Genomic DNA, 21,391 nt, shown 5'->3' on the forward strand with positions numbered 1-21,391 from the left:
TTCCAATTGCCATGTACCACAACAAAACACGTACTCATAAGAATATGCATACAACTCTTACATGCACATAACAGAAGCTCCAGTCCATTGTGGCCCTCTAAAAAAGCTAGTGCCCCATCTCATTACCTTTGTGGATGTACATAAGCACCAACATGGACATGGGTATTGACAAGGTGATGCGTCTCAGAGAAGTGCCAAGTTCTAAAGCCATGATCTCCAAGTGGGTGTACAGGTCCAGCGGTGTTGCCATTGTTTGGCCAGTATGGAACAGCAAAAGACATCCAAAGTAGTAGCTGACATGCTAAATAATGATGCTCTGTCTCTTACATCAACATGCTGCATCTAAACTCTGTGCATGCTTGCCGCACACATAAGATTTTTCACCACATCCAGGATGTTGCGTGAAACTTACAAATTCTTTACACGTGTGGTGCCGGCAACACAAGACACAGCAATGGCTGTGTCAGTCATTGTCAAGAGATTGGAAGAATGTATATACCCCATCGTACTATTGTGTTTTTCTACCACTAAATACACAACTGTACAATGTCAACTATGTATAGCTTGTGGAACAGTGATGCTGATAATGGATAACAAAACCACATGTCACTTGATATAGCCCTAACAGTGTCTCTCTCTCTCCCACACACAGGGCAACGTGCGGATCGCCCCCCCAGCCAGGGGGGCCAAGGATCCCAGTCCCAGGCTCAGCAGGACCCAGACCCCACCGCCAGCGCCGTCCCTCAACGCACTGTGGATGACCCCAACCAACCTGGCTCCTCTGGATCCCAAACCCCTGCAGCAACTATACCAGCTACATCTCTGCCAACCACCGGACCTATTCCCACCACATCCCAGCAGACAGGTCAGAGCCCTGCCCATGATTCACAAGAGAGCCAGTCTGAAAATGAGGGACACCCTTTGTCGGGCGCCCCTGAGGTTGGTGACAACCTCCACCCTCCCAGCACTCGGGGGGCCCGTCGATCGGATGTGCCCACAAGCGCAGGCCGTGCTCATGTGGGTCAGGGTGGTGGGAGTGGCGCAAGGCGGAGGCGAGAATCTGGCCAGTCAGCTGCAGGGACCGGTATGGCTGAACTCGATAACATCCTTGAGGCATACCGGCGGGACACCAGTGAGGTAAACCAGCTTGCGGAGACCCTCAACCAGCTCAAAGAACAGCAGGCAGAGCAAATAGCCAGGCAAGACCTGCATTATGGACGGGTGGAGGCACACCAGGCTCAGCTCTTGATGGTGCATAGGGACATTGTCCATGTGCTACGTCAGATGGCTGCCAACATGCAGCCCCCTCCCTGTGTCACAAGGCCAGCAACATCACGGCAAAGTGCAACACCAGCCACAGGGAGGGAGGAGAGGGAGGAGGTTGAACCCTCTGACGTAGCGTCCCATGCACCGTCCATGCCTGCACATGAGGGTCCCCCAAGGAAGGCGGGTCGTCCACGCCGAAGGCGTTGAGGGCCTGTGGCCCATGGACTTCTCCCAGGACACTGGACCTGGCATATAGCCCCTGGGTGCAACAGCATCCCCTACTAGACTCTCCCACAAGGACTTGCTGGTCACAGTCTGCCCAATGATGTCAGGCACTGTGGGCTGGACTCTGTTGACTGAAACAGTAAGCCATCTCATCTCCAGCAGTGAATTTTGGATTCCCCCCCCTTTCTGTACAGCACCTATTCACGTTTCATGCACTAGAGCACCCAATAAATAATTTAAACATCATACGCATTTGGTGAGTAATCTTTGAAACAGCATACATGTATATGTGTCAGCAAATGTCATAAATGCAAGGTATACAACAAACAGCAGTCATCCACACACTTGGATCAGAATCTGAGTGAGGACACACATTGGTCAGAAATTTCCACAAACTACATACATGGATGGTAAGACACACCTGTGTGGGACAGTCAATGCTGGAGGGGGGAATGAATCCCAAACAGCTAGCACAGGCAGGCCCAGGAGAGTCACTTTGAGGAGTACATGTCAGTGTCACAAAAGTAGTAGTCCATGTAGGGAGTACCTACAACTGTGTCCTCAGGTATGTGAGCTACCATCAGCATGATGCATTACTGTGTATGTGATTAATGCCGCACAGGATGACGGTGGCAGGACAGACTGTGGGCAATGGGCTGGAGCACTCTACACAGGCACACCTGATTAGGTGACCTACCCCTATGGAGCTACAAGTACTATACTACTGTAATGGGAACAACGCATACAGAAAAACAACACACACCAGACAAATACCAACCCCGGAACCGCCAAATCACACCACACCCAAGAGACAGGGTCATGGTGTGTGTCCCATGTGCCAACTTGACTGACTGTGACAGCAATGTTGAAGTGGTGTGAGCATGTTGTGTTCTGGCACGTGACTGTAAGCTAACAGTTTTCGGATCTAGTGGTGTTGACAAGCTAACACTCTACAATAGTGTGCCAATGTAAGGTGTGTGTGTGTTGGACACGCCACATGACCTGGTGGTACGTAGACCCAATGTCATGTGAATCTGCATAGTTGTGCCAGTATGTGTTGCACACACACGCATAGCAGCAGCTATGACTGAGTACACAGCATTTTCATAGCACGAGGGTGAATGTCTGGTGTTGTCTGTGTGTAGGGTGGCCGGAGCATGCTCTATTAATGGATGGAAGGAGGGTCATCCTGTAGGTGTCTGTGTTCCTGGATAGTGTGCGCTGCATGTTGGCTGTGTATGCAGCTGCAGCAATGAGTGAATAAATGACGGCAGGAGGGGTGTGACTAATTGCTAAACAAACACATAACACAAGGGCAGCCGCAATGCGCAAAGTGACATGTGGATGTGAAGGCAGGAGTGTCTGCCTCACTCAGGATCACTGACTACTAAATGGCACAGTAAACACCACACATCACAGTCAGTGGATCAGGGCCCTTACGGTCAAGTGGGGCACAAGACACACAGCGTCTGCAGGTGTATACAAGAGCTAGTGTGTTCAAATCCAAACTGCACCAACAAAGACATCTACCTCACACACAACATAGTATTATAGCCTTCACCCACCCCATGTGTGTGGACAATACACAGTTACACACCTAACAAGCATGAGGTAACTAATTTGAAAATAGTATATGTGCACATTAGACGGACATGTGTGTAGAGACACAAGCAGGCACTAGATTCTGTAGGAGTCAGACGTCATGCACAACATGATAATCTACATTGTGAGCCCATGGAGCTATCACAATCATACATGTGCATTGTCAATAAGTCCAATTTACACTAATCATGATGTCACCTGTAATGCCGCTTTACGAATACCTACAAGGCTGTCAACGACTGGCCGTACCTTTCTTCATCAGACTGGTGTGATGCTCTAAGGGTTCCACCTCCAAATAGCCCATTGGTCTGAGTACAAACAACAGACACAAAAGGGTGATCAGGCGAGGGAAGGAGAGGATGGGAACTGCTGGGAGGGAGACCTGAAACAGAGGCAATTAAGCATTAGGACAACATTCTCATGTCACAGACACTTCAAAAACCTCATTAGCTACACTCTACCAGTCACACCTGTGAAGTGTACTGTCTGGTGACAAATAATGATGATTAATCATGCCATCACATCAGATTCGATGCTGTGACACAGACACATAAAAACTGGGACAGTCTGTCATCCATTAGAGTCATGTGTAACGCTCACAAGTGAGCACCCATGCAAAAAGATCTATGTAGTATAAACACATTCCCAGGCACAGATGAGGTAGACATCAGTAACAAATGGAAACATATGGAAATCAAACTACCGCTAACTCTAAAGTCTGTATGTGATATTGGTAAGCCATAAGGGCCCTGTAAGCTAACTTGAGCAAATCCACTCCAGCTGTTAGTATCACATATGACGAGGAAGTTAATGATCGACATGCAATGAAGGCACTCTGTAGCCAGTCTTTTGGTGTGGCAAGTATGCATCACAATGCTAAACATGATATGCATGTACAACAAATATTAAGTGCAAGTGATGTCCATCCAAGCTACATAATCAGACCCTACCATAGCACAGTCATGGTGCCGGCGACCAGAGATTCATGTGAATGACCGCACTCCACTGGTGCTACACAGAAATTCACATATGCATCTTTCACACTTTTTACTTTGTCATGCTAAACATACATGGCATCATGTGCATCTAAACATCACGGCTACTCACTGTGAAGGCTGGCGTTGCAGTATTCTCAACCTGCACTGAGGTAACGACATGACAGTGACATGATATACTGCTGCAAGGGGCAATGCATCCATGTTAACTGATTCACGGGACAGTTGTCTTAAGATGTGGAACATACACTGGGCAACACCAACACCACATGCTTTCATGGTACTCACACTGGACTGGCCCACAAGCTGGAGGTGAGGATCCAGTCACATTCTAATGCACACAGTGAGGCTGCAATCCCCCACAGAGTCCGTGGTTGTGACCTCTGACACAATGTCATGCCATGGTATGTGCAATGTTGCTGTGGCAATGTCTCCACACATTGATGCATTCACCAGAGTATCAAAGTACAACAGATGACAGAAGGGGTGACTATCCTGTCATGGGAGTGGCCATACATGTCATGAGGTACATAATGGAGTAGCATGTATGCAAGATGACACCACATGCACATGAACATGTACCACACATTTCTACACATACCAATGCTAAACAGCCTCATATGAGTCCTTACCCAAATTGACTCCTCCACATGTTCAAGCATGCTCCGTTGATGTGGCTGACGGTGCAATCATAATGAGCAGTAGCAGGATGACCACGATGTACCCCAACGGACAACAGGCAGGGCGAGCTGTGGATGAGAGTGGCACACAAGGGGTCACGGTCGGTATAATGTCATTTTGACAATGTCTGTTGAATAGCCTGATGTAGTATGACACCTGTACATTCCGAGTGCACTCATAGCACGTATGTGTGTAGCATTCCAACTGAACATGTGACACAGCACAACACACATCCAATTGATCTTGCTTACAGTCTGTTGCATACATAGCATGCTACCCATGCTACTCTATAGTCCATCTTTTACTGAAAAGATGAAAGGACTCACCATCATGAAAAGAAGTTGCGGATGAGGTGACCGCGGATATCATCTTCACCCTCCTCATCACTGGCATCCTGGCCAAGGCCTTCATCCTCAACGGGCGGATGTTCCAGCTCATCAGGATCCAGGTAGAGTGGCACAGCCTTCTCCACTGCCATGTTGTGTAGCATGCAGCACACGGTGAAGATGTCACACACCTTGCGTGGGCTGTATTGGAGGGCTCCGCCTGTCTTGTCCAGGCACCTGAAGCGGCTCTTCAGGAGTCCAAAGGTCCGTTCGATCACCTGCCTGGTCTTCACATGTGCATTGTTGTAACGCTGGTCTGCAGCTGTCCTGGGGTTGCGTAGCGGAGTCATTAGCCATGGCATGTTTGGATATCCAGCGTCTCCTGCAATTTGACAACATGTACAAGAGTCAATCATATGATGCAGATCATGAAGTTGTGACATACTGACATACAGAGCTCACAGTGTATACTCACCAACTAGACATGCCCGGTGGTTGTGCAGCTGCAGCATCATCTGTGGTACCCTGCTACGCCTCATGATGAAAGCATCGTGGCACGATCCTGGATAACGTGCACAAACATGTGAGATAATCATGTTGGCAAGACACACCACCAGGGCATTTATCGAGTGGTAGTGTTTCCTGTTGCGATACGCTTGCTCCTGAGCCTGTGGTGGGACAAGAGTAACATGTGTACCATCAATTGCACCAATTACATGTGGCATACGGCCCAGGCCATAGAATTGCCCCTTGACATCTGTCAACTCTTCTGGAGTAGGGAATGTAATGAAATCATCAAGGTGGAGCAACATTGCTCCCAAAACATCACTCAATACCCGGCTAAACATGGTCTGAGACATCCCTCCCACATCAGCTATGGTAAATTGGAAGGTACCTGTGGCAAAGAAATGGAGGGCTGCCATCACCTTCACCTTGGGTGTCAGTGCACTTGGATACCTGTGGCGTGGTTGTAGGTGAGCCTCAAGCCTGCCCGTCAGGTCCTTGATCAACTGTCGGCCGAAGCGATATCGACGGATGCAGTTGCGCTCCCTCATGGCTTCCAAGTCAGGCAACGGCCTTTCCAGAGGGGGTGCCCTGCAAGACACAATTTTAAGGAAATGTCTACAACTGTCTGACTAAGACTATAACAATGTACATGGCACAAGCAACACCTCTTCAAATGATGTAGACAATTTGGAGTGTGGTGTGGGATACACACAGATGCCAGCTCCCACACACTCCTCCGTGGCGAAGGTAAATACCTGTAGTGTGTGGAATGGATGTGACATGCATACAAGCCTTCAGATGTACAGGTCTAAGTGACCATGACAATGTATCATGTCAGTGAGACACGTCATGTCAATGTCAGTAGGAGGTTGCACACCCAGAGGGCAGACTGCAATACACACACACACCACATGTGCAATCATTTGCACTGTTCAGCCTTAGTCATGTCGCGGTGTGTACTTTCAGTGAGAATTACATGACCATCATCATACATCATGATAATTACATTTGTCACTGACGGTCTGTAATGCCATCACACATGTGAACGGGTCATTTACACACGTGGCATGGTGTGTGTACATTAGTCACCCTGCCATCACAGCAAGGACACAACATATATGCTCCTACAGCAGATGCACAGTACTTTCAAGGACTAGTTACTTACCTTTTGTGAACCAATATCTGTAAGGAACAGTAGGCAGTAGCAAAGTGTCACATTTCTATACATACATAGCTTAGGACTAATTAGCCTCCCTGGGTGTCATTGATCTGACCAGTGAGTGGTGGCTATCCAGGCCACACCGGAACAAAAGTAGTGTTGTTGATTGGCATCCGACAAGGGCGTGGCCACGTTTTGGCTGTACCTACAACGCATACACTGGCAGCTGTTACACAAACATATCCCACAGAGAGTGTGGGTAGCAGGCAAAGATGCATGTCAAGTAGCTAAACATCACTCCCAGAGTCAGGGAGGATGATGACATCTTTGCGTAGTGCCTGTACCTCTTGGATACCCTCTACAGCGTAGGTAACGTGAATGTGTTCTGTGGTTTTGAGGGCTGCATGCAGATGCTTCCTGGGATGGGGTGGTAGGACAGGGAACATGGTCAGTCCGGGTAGGGCAGTGGGGGTCTGACAACGTGCCTATGTACAGACAAACATGCTGCGTGGCTGTACAAGCTTGCAAAAATACATACAGTACTCTCATCAAGATGAGCCTGCAGAGGCTCAGCGTAGCGTTAGTGTAGTTGAAGGACCTGAGTGACAAGTTGGTCCTCACCGCAACAACAGGGAGATGAAGGGCCATGGTTACAACCGCCCACATAAACACTACACTGAACGTTGCCAAATCATCCAAATACATCTTTTGAGTTGAGACATCACCTGTGTCTGGCTAGGTGTCCACAACACTCGCATCCCCCAGTCCACCTGTCCTGTGGTGTTGGGACTGACACTCACGTGCCAGTGGGTCTTCTTGACCCTCCCAATACTCATTAGCGCCAATTGTAATGAGGTGTGGCCAGCTCATTGATGTTTACATTCCCATGCAGCATTAAGAGCGGTGTTCTGCCACACAGTTACCACGGCGGAGCCGTACAGTGTGTGTTATCGGGGCCAGCACCACCCCAGAATGGCGCCACGGCTGACACCTGGGGGAGATCTGGCAGTGAGGTTGTGAGTTGCACCAGCGGGGACCTGGATGAACATTCCGATCATGTCTGTCACAGCGGTTCTGGGACGTATGCACCGCCTGCGTCCGTCACTCAGCGAATGATGGCGTCAGGGGCATATCAACTGAGGCGCAACTGCCCCCTGACGGGTACGGTGGGCCAGAAGCTGATGCATAGTCACTGGCCGGGGTGAAGGACATCATGGACATGAGGAAGTGCAGTTACTCCTCCTGTGTCACATGCAGGGCTGGGACCGTAGGTCGTGGTGCTGGCTACGATGGCTGCTGTTCTGATGGAGCCGTGTGGTCGCCGTCACCCTAATCCCATGCAGCATTGCACTTGCATCATGGTTATTTGTCAATGCAATTACACATCTCTGACTTTTGTTGTTTACCTGACAAGTGTCGCCTGGGGAATGATGTACTAATGAGGGGCTCACATGTCTCCACACCCACACACATGCACTGGTCCTACATCCCAACCATGAGCTATTGTGCTGCTGTGCCAACTGCTGGAGTCTAAGTGGCTTGTGGGACATATCACACCTGGATTCATATGTCAGCTCCCCGCAATTGGAGCAGCTCTTGTTGTTGTGCCTGACGTGAAAACCGTGGAGACACAGACGGTGAGGGTCACTCACCAACATGAGGCCTTTTCATTCCTCACAGGCTTTGTAAGTGACATCCCTATTGGCACGGTCTTGAGTATGACAATAAAAGGTAAATGTTCTGAAGTGTTAGTACAATGATTTAGGGTACAAAATGTGTAAGCTTTAACTTAGACCGGAGCTGCGTTGGTGTTGAGAAACAAACAGAGGACCTGACGTGTGGACGCAGAGGTGACATATGACTACTCAGATAACGTCATCAGGGCAGACACAACGCCAAGGATACTTGCAGAGCCAGAGGAATTACACACCAACACACAAGTGTACGGTATTACGGAAATTGCCATGTCCAGGATGACATGTGTGGATATTCTGAGGTGAGTAATACTTTACTGACCTCTTCATGGCATATGCTAACAGCATGCACAATGTAGCACAAGGCACACACATGACGTGGTCACACAGGGTCATGCTGTGCGGCTATGACACCTCTGTGACAGTGGGCATGTTCCTGTCATCATGTGGCAGTTCCCTGTACTGAATTGTGGCCCATTCGAGTGTTCATGTGCCACGCTACATGTTGCAGACGTCAATCGTGTTGAAATTGTTGAATGCATGTGATGCACATGTGCATCATGAATGATGACATGTTGTGCAAGCTATTTACACATCAACTGAGGCACACGGTCACAATCCCTGTGCTTCTTCAATGTCTGCCAAACCTGGCACATACTGATGTATGTGTGCCATGCTGATGTATGCATCCACATGGTTGACATGAGTGTAGACTACATCCCTGCTGTGTGATTTCCTAGTGTGACTCTGCCAATGGTGACATGAAGGTGGACAGGGACGCAGCCTACACAATCGTTCACTTGACCATGTCTGACTCAATGTACCCCAATGGTAGGGGCCTGTGTACGCATCGTTTCCCTATCGCCTTTAGGCTCTACGCGAGCTGAGCGTACCCCAATGGTAGGGGCCTGTGTACGCATCGTTTCCCTATCGCCTTTAGGCTCTACGCGAGCTGAGCGTACCCCAATGGTAGGGGCCTGTGTACGCATCGTTTCCCTATCGCCTTTAGGCTCTACGCGAGCTGAGTGTACCCCAATGGTAGGGGCCTGTGTACGCATCGTTTCCCTATCGCCTTTAGGCTCTACGCGAGCTGAGCGTACCCCAATGGTACGGGCCTGTGTACGCATCGTTTCCCTATCGCCTTTAGGCTCTACGCGAGCTGAGCGTACCCCAATGGTACGGGCCTGTGTACGCATCGTTTCCCTATCGCCTTTAGGCTCTACGCGAGCTGAGCGTACCCCAATGGTAGGGGCCTGTGTACGCATCGTTTCCCTATCGCCTTTAGGCTCTACTGAGCGTACCCCAATGGTACGGGCCTGTGTACGCATCGTTTCCCTATCGCCTTTAGGCTCTACGCGAGCTGAGCGTACCCCAATGGTACGGGCCTGTGTACGCATCGTTTCCCTATCGCCTTTAGGCTCTACGCGAGCTGAGCGTACCCCAATGGTACGGGCCTGTGTACGCATCGTTTCCCTATCGCCTTTAGGCTCTACGCGAGCTGAGCGTACCCCAATGGTAGGGGCCTGTGTACGCATCGTTTCCCTATCGCCTTTAGGCTCTACTGAGCGTACCCCAATGGTAGGGGCCTGTGTACGCATCGTTTCCCTATCGCCTTTAGGCTCTACTGAGCGTACCCCAATGGTACGGGCCTGTGTACGCATCGTTACACCATTCAATGTGTAGCAATGGCAATGTCACCGTACTTGTGTGTGGATTTTTTAAATTTCATAGGGAACAACTAAGGAAACAGTGTACTGTTCCAAATGCAACCAGGTTGTCATGGATACGGAGTTTTTTACACTCCTACAGGTGTCCTGGAAGATTCAGTTAGGAAAAAGTATACAATGTTGCGAAAGTTGTTGTTCAGCTCTGGCTCTATTTTCAAACCATGCATATGTGTGTAATGGGCTTAGGTGTGATGTGATTGGATGGAACATAGGATGCAAATTATGGTGGCCTATCACACACTACTCCTTGGACTCACAGACCCTCTGCAGCACAGATATAAGGCAGCATGTGGCTGTGGGAGGGCACTTGCCTGCACAGCATTGGTGTGCTAACCACAGCTGCTGTCTCTGAATCCTCTGGCCCTGATTAGCTGAACATGGAGAGGGCACCTGCATTCACTGATGGTGAGAACAAGGCCCTTCTGGATGCCCTCCTGCCCAACTTCAGCAAGCTGTATGGGAGACCAGGGGATCAGGTGAGTGATGTGTGCAATACCTTGGAGTGTGCACCTGTTGTGTGTGTGACATCATAGCCACTGTGTAGTAATACTGGATAGATGCAATGTTATTGTGAGTGAGTGCCAGGGTGCACAGTGTTGTTAGAAGAGAGTTATTTGTTGTAGTGTGGTGTGTGACAGCATGTCACGTGCTGCATTGCACCCAGATATAGCATGTCTTGTTCAGTGAGTGTCATGCTCAAAGAGTGTTTTACAGCCCTCATGTAATCTGTAGATTTACAATGTAATGCTAAGCAGTTTTGTTAGCACACAGGCCACATACTCCTGGACAATGATGCTAATGTGTGTGCCATACGTTGCCCTATTGTCATCATGTATTTTGTGGACATATGGGTGTCTTGGGAACATGCACCAGGTATACTGATGTTCTGTAACTTTACATTTGTGACAGGTATCTGCCTATGAGAAGGGTGAAATCTGGGTGGACATCGCCAGGGCTGTCCGGAGCGAGGGGGGGCCTCGCAGGAGGCTTCGAAACATAAAGAAGAGGTGGCAGGACATCCGGTGCTGGAGCCGCCGCATCGCCCGAGTCCAGCTGAAGCTGGAAGCTCCACGCCGGCATGGCGGCAGCCGGCAACTCACCCCCAACATGCTCCGGGTCCTGGAAGTGGTGTTCCCAGACCTCCATAGGCAGTTGCAGGAGGGACAGCAGCACGAAGGGGGTAGGTACATGTCTGTTTGTAGTCATGTGTGTGAGAAATGGTACCTGAAGAGCTCTACGGCATGGTCACACTCCCATAGTTTGAGTGGTGTAGTCAGACAGGCAGTTCATGCATTGGAATTCGATTGTCCCTCTGTCAGCAGCTGCTTCTTTACATGCCTTGCCCTACTCCACAGTAGAGGTTTGCTTTGGCTAATGCTTGTTTTTGACATGTACTCCTATGGTGCAGTGTCTCAAGTTGCATCTTCCTTTGCACATCTTCATGTTGTAGGGGGGTATGTCACACCTGTTCGTACCTTAAATGTAGCACCACATGTGCACTATGTCTGCCCTTCTTCATATTGTGGCACTGTTCTTGAGTCTCAACAAGTGTTTTGTGCACAAGTCAGCCTCAGTGGCCTTTGTCCATGGTACACTTTCTAATTATCTTGTGTTAGCTGCAGGTGCACAATGTACATGTGCTATATTTTGGACTTCTGCATACTCACACTGGGCAGTGCGTGTGTGCATATTCTCTCCATCTGTGGCATGTTCTTTGTACATGGTATTGATGGTTTGCCACACAATGTGACTTTGGATGTACAAAGCGGTGATGGCAGTGTGAGGTGATGGAAGACTTGTTTCAGGTCCCAGGACGGCATCACATGGCAGTTTGCCCAGGACTTTTCTAATGTGGCACAGAGTCAAAGCTAATCAAACATGACCAGGTCTTGATTTGGGTGGCAGGGTTGGGTAATGAACTGTTATGCATCATCAGCTATCCTGTTGTCAGGCAGTGGATCATGATTGTGTCTCTCATACAAGTATTTTACTTGCCTATACCTTGTCTCCTACCTTACATTGAGCTGTGTGTCTCTGACATTTCTCCACAAGTAGAATTGTCATTATGGAGAGTTATGTGTCATGTGACTCATGATGCATGCCATGTTGACGAAAGAGGCCATATGATTTGCAGCTGATATGTCTGATGTGTACAGGTGACTGATATGTTTTAATTCTTCTCCTTGCTCACAGCATCATCATCTGAATCTGGAGGAGACAGAGGCGCGGACCAGGCGGAGGGACACACCGACAGTGCCACCTGCTGGGAGGTGTCAGAGGGAGGCAGTGGCACAGAGTGGGAGGAGAGTCTACAGGCCGCACGACATGTGACTGACACATCGTACCATGCCGACGAATCCGAGACAGACTCTCAGGAGGGGGGGGAATATGCAGCAATGGTCACTCATACATCTTTGGCTGCCCTCCCCTCCTCCAGTCCCATCTCCAACCTCCCACTCCTTGGTGTGCCTAGGGTCCGTGCTAGCCCCCGTGTCTCCTTTGTTCCCGGCACCGCAGCCCCTGCCCCTGTGTCCCCTGCTGCCCTCAGTGCTGAGACAGTGGACCTACTCCGGCAGATTGCAGTAGGTCAGGCATCCATGCTGTCTGTCCTCCATGGACATACACAACTGATTACACAGGTGGTGTCGTTCATGGAGGGCATGTCATCAGCCATGTCTGATCTGCGTCGGAGTGTGGCTGCCATTGAATCAACGCTGACGGCAGCTATGTACACCCAGCAGCATCTGTCCCCCCCCCATCCTTCCGAGCCATCCACCTCTGCCTCTCACATACCTACACAGCATACACGCACACGCCACAGGTCAGACACACCCAGCGCACACACACAGCATAAGAAGCTCAAAGCTCCACGCACACAGTCTCAAGGGCAAGTAGGCACACCCACAGGGAGAGGGGAGACACCTCACACACACATCCACACACCCAGTAGGACTGACTCACAGCCCTGTACCTCCACCCCCAATGTGTCCCCGGGTTCTGGTGGTAGTTTTTCCGCCCTGGCTGAGGTGTGCAGCCAGGTTTTTGAATCTACTTTCGGCGATGCCCCAACCAGTGTGGATGAATCCACTACACCTGCACCCACTCCACCTGTCCTTCCCTCTCCTGTCCATGCGGTGCCGGAGGATTCCACAGATGGTGCCCCCATAGTCAGCACAGCTGATTAAACGCCATGTGCAGGCATGTTTGGGTGAGATGACACCCATGGAGGCACAAGCTATTGCTGAGACTCTATTGGACTGGCCATTGCCCTTTAATGAGCGAGGACTCTCATTTGCTTTTCTTTTGTGATTCCGCTGAATAAAGCTGATTTTTTCTTTTCAGATTTGTAGTTTGTGTGATGATGTCTGTGACTGCTGGGTGCCTGGGAGCTGGTGTGATGTTCACATTTAGGTCTACTAAAATGTGTCTATCTCCTGAGGGTAATGAGGTTGACAATGGTATGTTTATGATGTACGAGCTGGGCAGTGGTGGGCACTCTGATGCTGGGCACTCTGATGCTGGGCAGTGGTGGGCACTCTGATGCTGGGCACTCTGATGCTGGGCAGTGGTGGGCACTCTGATGCTGGGCAGTGGTGGGCACTCTGATGCTGGGCACTCTGATGCTGGGCAGTGGTGGGGACTCTGATGCTGGGCAGTGGTGGGGACTCTGATGCTGGGCAGTGGTGGGCACTCTGATGCTGGGCACTCTGATGCTGGGCAGTGGTGGGCACTCTGATGCTGGGCACTCTGATGCTGGGCAGTGGTGGGGACTCTGATGCTGGGCACTCTGATGCTGGGCAGTGGTGGGCACTCTGATGCTGGGCACTCTGATGCTGGGCAGTGGTGGGGACTCTGATGCTGGGCAGTGGTGGGGACTCTGATGCTGGGCAGTGGTGGGCACTCTGATGCTGGGCACTCTGATGCTGGGCAGTGGTGGGCACTCTGATGCTGGGCACTCTGATGCTGGGCAGTGGTGGGCACTCTGATGCTGGGCACTCTGATGCTGGGCAGTGATGGGGACTCTGATGCTGGGCAGTGGTGGGCACTCTGATGCTGGGCACTCTGATGCTGGGCAGTGGTGGGCACTCTGATGCTGGGCACTCTGATGCTGGGCAGTGGTGGGGACTCTGATGCTGGGCAGTGGTGGGCACTCTGATGCTGGGCACTCTGATGCTGGGCAGTGGTGGGCACTCTGATGCTGGGCACTCTGATGCTGGGCAGTGGTGGGCACTCTGATGCTGGGCACTCTGATGCTGGGCAGTGGTGGGCACTCTGATGCTGGGCACTCTGATGCTGGGCAGTGGTGGGGACTCTGATGCTGGGCAGTGGTGGGCACTCTGATGCTGGGCACTCTGATGCTGGGCAGTGGTGGGCACTCTGATGCTGGGCACTCTGATGCTGGGCAGTGGTGGGGACTCTGATGCTGGGCAGTGGTGGGGACTCTGATGCTGGGCAGTGGTGGGCACTCTGATGCTGGGCACTCTGATGCTGGGCAGTGGTGGGCACTCTGATGCTGGGCACTCTGATGCTGGGCAGTGGTGGGGACTCTGATGCTGGGCACTCTGATGCTGGGCAGTGGTGGGCACTCTGATGCTGGGCACTCTGATGCTGGGCAGTGGTGGGGACTCTGATGCTGGGCAGTGGTGGGGACTCTGATGCTGGGCAGTGGTGGGCACTCTGATGCTGGGCACTCTGATGCTGGGCAGTGGTGGGCACTCTGATGCTGGGCACTCTGATGCTGGGCAGTGGTGGGCACTCTGATGCTGGGCATTTTGATGCTGGGCAGTGGTGGGGACTCTGATGCTGGGCAGTGGTGGGCACTCTGATGCTGGGCACTCTGATGCTGGGCAGTGGTGGGCACTCTGATGCTGGGCACTCTGATGCTGGGCAGTGGTGGGGACTCTGATGCTGGGCAGTGGTGGGCACTCTGATGCTGGGCACTCTGATGCTGGGCAGTGGTGGGCACTCTGATGCTGGGCACTCTGATGCTGGGCAGTGGTGGGCACTCTGATGCTGGGCACTCTGATGCTGGGCAGTGGTGGGCACTCTGATGCTGGGCACTCTGATGCTGGGCAGTGGTGGGGACTCTGATGCTGGGCAGTGGTGGGCACTCTGATGCTGGGCACTCTGATGCTGGGCAGTGGTGGGCACTCTGATGCTGGGCACTCTGATGCTGGGCAGTGGTGGGCACTCTGATGCTGGGCACTCTGATGCTGGGCAGTGGTGGGCACTCTGATGCTGGGCACTCTGATGCTGGGCAGTGGTGGGGACTCTGATGCTGGGCAGTGGTGGGCACTCTGATGCTGGGCACTCTGATGCTGGGCAGTGGTGGGCACTCTGATGCTGGGCACTCTGATGCTGGGCAGTGGTGGGCACTCTGATGCTGGGCACTCTGATGCTGGGCAGTGGTGGTTACTCTGATGCTGGGCAGTGGTGGGCACTCTGATGCTGGGCACTCTGATGCTGGGCAGTGGTGGGCACTCTGATGCTGGGCACTCTGATGCTGGGCACAGGTGGCCAGGGGGGGGTGTCTCAGACACACACTCTCATACTTACACATACAATTACTTAGCAGACGTATGTCCCACACGTCTATTGCACTGGTGTTGTGCGGTGAGCTGGATGACGTACATCGAGCTGGATGACTTACATGCAGCACGTATAACACTGGTGGAGTGCGGTGACGTACCGTACCCCGAGCTGGATGACGTACATGCGGCACGTATAACACTGGTGGAGTGCGGTGACGTACCGTACCCCGAAGTCGATGACGTAGGTGCGGTACGTCTCCGTATGACACTGGTGTTGTGCGGTGACGTACCGTACCCCGAGCTGGATGACGTACATGCGGCACGTATAACACTGGTGGAGTGCGGTGACGTACCGTACCCCGAAGTCGATGACGTAGGTGCGGTACGTCTCCGTATGACACTGGTGTTGTGCGGTGACGTACCGTACCCCGAGCTGGATGACGTACATGCGGCACGTATAACACTGGTGGAGTGCGGTGACGTACCGTACCCCGAAGTCGATGACGTAGGTGCGGTACGTCTCCGTATGACACTGGTGTTGTGCGGTGACGTACCGTACCCCGAGCTGGATGACGTACATGCGGCACGTATAACACTGGTGGAGTGCGGTGACGTACCGTACCCCGAAGTCGATGACGTAGGTGCGGTACGTCTCCGTATGACACTGGTGTTGTGCGGTGACGTACCGTACCCCGAGCTGGATGACGTACATGCGGCACGTATAACACTGGTGGAGTGCGGTGACGTACCGTACCCCGAAGTCGATGACGTAGGTGCGGTACCTCTCCGTATTACACTAGTGATGTGCGGTGACGTTCCGTACCCCGTGGTCGATGACGTAGGTGCGGGACGTCTCCGTATTACACTGGTGTTGTGCGGTGACGTTCCGTACCCCGAAGTCGATGACGTAGGTGCGGTACGTCTCCGTATGACACTGGTGTTGTGCGGGATTGTGTGGTGCAACGTACCCAGACATGACAGTCGTGCAATGGAGATGTGCTCGTATGGCAACACGTACAGGTATGTTGGTGTTCGTTGTACTCACCTTCTGCGCCATCGTCGGTTTCTATATACGAGGTGGTGGGCGTACAGGATAGGGATGACACGGACGATGGCGTTCAAGTCTTGCTTGTCGTGTACCGGGTGCCGGGTTTGACGGAGTGTGGGTTTACGGTAGTTTAGAGCTCTCGTAGCAAAAGAGCCGTACGGTGTGTGTTCGACACGGATCGTACTTCCTGGGTCGGAAGGCGCGGTCTATTTACGTACGGACGCAGCGTGGTGCGTCAGCCGACTGCAAATCGTACGGATTTTCGATTTGTACGGTGTTTTGTACGAGTCGTACGGAGCCACGCATTTATTTGTGATCGTACTTGCTGAATCGTACGGGGACGCCTACGGGTGCTATTCGTACGGGGAAAAACGCTCCGAACTGCAATTCGGAGCGCTTTTTACCGGATCGGAATCGACACCATAGTCTTAATTCCTTATACTTCAAAGAGTTCTGTTTCTCCCATTGGAATACACAAGTCATCCCTCTTTAGTTCACTGGGAGAAGACAATACCATTGAAGGTAAATCCCCTTTGGACACTCACATTAAAACAATTCCTTACCTGCCAGGGTTGGAAATCCAGAACATTTATACATGTTCCATGTATAAAAGGACCATCACCATACTTGCAGGCATTTAGATCATGAAGAGCATATGCAATCGCGTAAACAGCAATGAAGACATTGTAAGATATTCCTAAATGTGTTACATCATTGTAGCCATAATAAAACTTCTCCAACTTCTCAGAACCTGTGCACCACCAAGTTTGGTTGCCAAATGAGTTCATGGATGATCTTTTGTCGAACAACTTGCATCCAAACACTCCTTCCCAGAGATCTTTAATGAAGGCATAATCAGGAGTCCTTGATGGGTGGACATGGTTCAGATGCTCAGAAAAGCCTGGCATCTCTCCACTGTGGACTGCAAACCCAATGGTACCAGCAAGGATTCCATAGTACTTCTTCTTAAAAAGGAGGGAAGAAGTTGACCAAGCCTCGCTGGCAATCCAGACCATCCCTGTGACATTCTGCTTCAATATCTCATCCACGATTGGGGCAAAATTGGCATCATTTGAGAAAACCACAATGACTTTTGCAGTTGAGTTTTTTATCACTTCGACAATATGGAATGCATTCTTGTTTGCCACTTTTGTGAGAATGCTTTCAGAGAAGGCAATGCACACCCCACTCTGTGCCAATTCTGCCTGGAGTATCTCAGCGCCTTGTTGCCCATAGTCATTATTAGTGGCCAGAATGCCCACCCAGGTCCATCCAAAGTGCACCACCAACTGGGCTAGTCCATGTGATTGGGCATCATCACTGGGTATAGTGCGGAAAAATGAAGGGAATTGGATTCGGTCCCTGAGAAGTGGACTTGTGGAAAAATAACTTATCTGTTTCATAGAAATGAGGAGAAATTAGATTGCAGGCATCAAATATCTACTTTGGCAATATGTCTTTTAAATGGAGACAATGCATAGATATTTTACACATAATTACTGCTGACTTAATGTTAGTATTGTATTGTGATAGAGTCTTCTGCATGCAGCAAACAACAAGCAATCACTGGCAACAGCAAATGATTTGGCTTCTGTATATTGAAAGATATAAGTTTGAGTAAACATATTTTTGATGCTCCGCTCCTGGATCCTCATCCCGGCGAGCCTGTGCTTGTGCCCACCACAGCATGCAAAGTACACATCGGAACTGAACAACCTCCACTGGCTCCAGCATTGGTACTGACAACATTAGTATTGACAACAGTTTATAACAACTTGTAATGTATTTTACATTATGTTTATCATACTCTCATCTGAGCTAACAGTAATTTGACTGTGGATGGAGTCAGTGGTTTGCTAAGGGAGAAAGTAAGTCAGAAAGTGTGTGTGTGTGTGCAGTTTCTGGGCAGTTCCTGACATTTCTGTGTGTCTTTGCTCCAAAAGGAGGAGCAATGCTTTATTTCTCCTCGTTTTTTTTTTTGGTCCATGTGTGCTACATGGATAAAGCAAAATGCCTTGATTTTTTATGTGTAGGAAGGTGACCCTTCCTGCACATAAACAATCCTTAAAATAATTACATTTTGTAACTTCCATGTGTGCTGCATTAAGAAGCACACTTAGAAGTGACAAACCGACATTTAAAGATTTTTTATGTGCAGGAAGGGACATTTTGCCACTTCTTGTAAATATCCCCCAAAATGTGTTAGTGTCCAACATAATGACCCTAATACAGACCCAAATACAGTCTCCTGTAAGAGAGTAATCCCATAGAGGAAATGTTGTAGGAAATTTTGCGGGAAACAAGAGATAACATCCAAACCACAAGACAAGGCAAACACAATTGCAAAATACCTGTCAGCTCCTTCATCCGGCAAATCTATCAAATCCAACCCTAATTCTCCCGCATCCAATATTGAGGAGGTCACAACAGACAATCCAACCTTCTAATTTCACTCCCGATTAAATGTTTGTGTTCTAATTGATTCTCCCTTTTGGCATACCTGCTGTCAAATAAGGAGCACAGAGACTCTGATTTGGGGCTGTCCAATCTTATGACCAAAATGAGGGCGTTATTTCACAGTTTTGTCAACATATTAGGGGCAGTCCAGGAGAGGTTCGGGATCTAAAAGCCTTGCTTCTCAGTCTATCGATCGCCCTGAATCATGTTCTGATTAAAGTTTTCTCTAGAGTACACACTCATTTAGATCTTAACCTTTAAGTGAAGGCTCAAATTCTCATAGAAAGGCTTTCATATATAGAGAATAAAATCACACATCATGAAAAATGCTAACAAGAGGAGGGGTGGAGCATACTACAATCCTTATGACTGCAAGACCACCTAGCAAGCAAGTGTAATATCTGCAACATCAGTCAACAAATAATGGTGGTGACGACTTGTAAGATGCACATGTAAATTTGAAATAAACCTCCCTGGCCATTCAGACAAACTGCCCCCAGTTGGAAACAGGATTTTTTTACCAATGATCCCAAACTCTTACCATTTGCCCCAAAAGAAGATGAGAACATGCTGATAAATAAGTACATGCATTGGATTTGCCAAGTGAGGGGGTGCTGATCCCTATTCAGAAATGATATATGGGCAGCCAATAGGATGACCCAGCAGGGATCTAGGTTTTATTGTATTGAAATTTCAGTTGCCTGTAGAGATCATTTTAGGGTGTGGTGTCTGTCATCTAGTCGTCCGAGGTTTCTTAGTTTGTTGCAGAGAAAACAATGTCTTTCATGGGCTTGTTGCAAAAGTCAGTGTATCTGTATTTCTTGAGCGATTGCCCTTGTGAAAGAAAGTCTTTTGAAAAGTTGTTCGAAAGAATAAAGAACTGCGGAAGGCTGCGTCAGTGTTGGTGCACTTTCAGCTCGATCATAGACCTGTATGATAAGAGCTGCGGTTATATAGTTAGTTTGAAAAAAACACATTGTTAGGATGTTGTCTGGAAAATACCTGCATTTACATTTTAATGGTGGGCTGGATGGTCTAAACTGTGAGTAAAATCTTCTTCTGGGGTACTGAAAAGAAAGTGCTGAGGTTTTAGGAGGATGGTGAGTTTTAAATATTTTTAAGAGGTGATAGAATTTTAGGGGAGTAGTGAATGTAAAACAGGTTTAATACTGTTTGTATTCTGGGTTCCCCCTCTTAGCTGTGGTGGGGACAGCACTCTTAACCTCTGGGTGGCTGGACGAGCCTTAGATATTTGGTAGTTAGTCGGGGAGGTACGCCCTTGCTCATGGCATCGGTCAACATTAGCGAGGTGGACCCAAACTTCCCATCTTTCCAACTTGAATGCGGTTGGTGTTGAGAATGTTACTCAATAGGGCTCTCCAAACTTGGCCTGCTTCCACTTCCATATAGAGTTGCAGATGTAAACATCTTGCTCTGGCTGATGGGATTGGTAGGGTAGGTTGGTATCTATCCCCAGGCACTTCAAAACTTTAGAGTCTTAGTTAGCCCATAAAGGTAAACACACAGCTCATCCACAAGTACCTAGCAGCTCAATTCTCTACTTGATTTTGTCTGGGTCATGGAGATGCATGTTCCCATTAGTCTTCCTGTTTCAATGCGGTGAGGTGTGTGGTGATGATCGCTGCTGGTTGTGTTACTTAACAAGGATAGAGGGAAGCAGTGAAACCACTTTTTATTGAGACTGGAACACATTTTATAAGTGTTTACTCATTAGCACAGATGCACCACGTAACAAATTGGACCACGGATTATATAAAATACATGTCCACAAAATATTCTTCCCAAAGTGTCTTCCTTTATTCAACAGAGTCTTTAAAACATAGTATAAACAACAAAAGAGTGTGACTTCTAACAAGAAAGGCGAGCATGAAGAATCTTTCTAGATTCTTTTAGAAGGCCCTCACTCACCAACGTAGTTGGTGACATGCTTCATCATCGAGCCCCACCGGGAGAGGCGGAGTGCCTCCCCAGTGTGCTGCAACGCCAGAATTACGGCGTAGCTGGATATTGTGATGACAAGTGAAGGTGTAATGAAGTGTTTAAAAATGTCTGGATTGTGTCCCCAAAAACTTTATTAAATGGCCAATCAGACACACTAAAAACAGAATCAGGGAAAAGGGGCTGAATAAATTGTTCAGCTATTTCCTATGGA

General features: G+C 49.6%; 1 protein-coding gene across 1 annotated transcript in view; it reads right to left on the reverse strand.

Moving 5' to 3' along the window:
* The window catches only part of LOC144797914 (extracellular calcium-sensing receptor-like), a 187,946-nt gene that overhangs the window by 147,209 nt on the left and 19,346 nt on the right, over positions 1-21,391 (reverse strand). Inside the window, exon 2 of the mRNA XM_078668716.1 lies at positions 17,325-18,155. Coding sequence (XP_078524842.1) covers positions 17,325-18,155 — 831 coding nt within the window. The remainder of the gene's footprint in view (positions 1-17,324; positions 18,156-21,391) is intronic.

Source organism: Lissotriton helveticus, chromosome 12, assembly GCF_964261635.1.
Source record: "Lissotriton helveticus chromosome 12, aLisHel1.1, whole genome shotgun sequence".
NCBI classification, from domain to species: domain Eukaryota; kingdom Metazoa; phylum Chordata; class Amphibia; order Caudata; family Salamandridae; genus Lissotriton; species Lissotriton helveticus.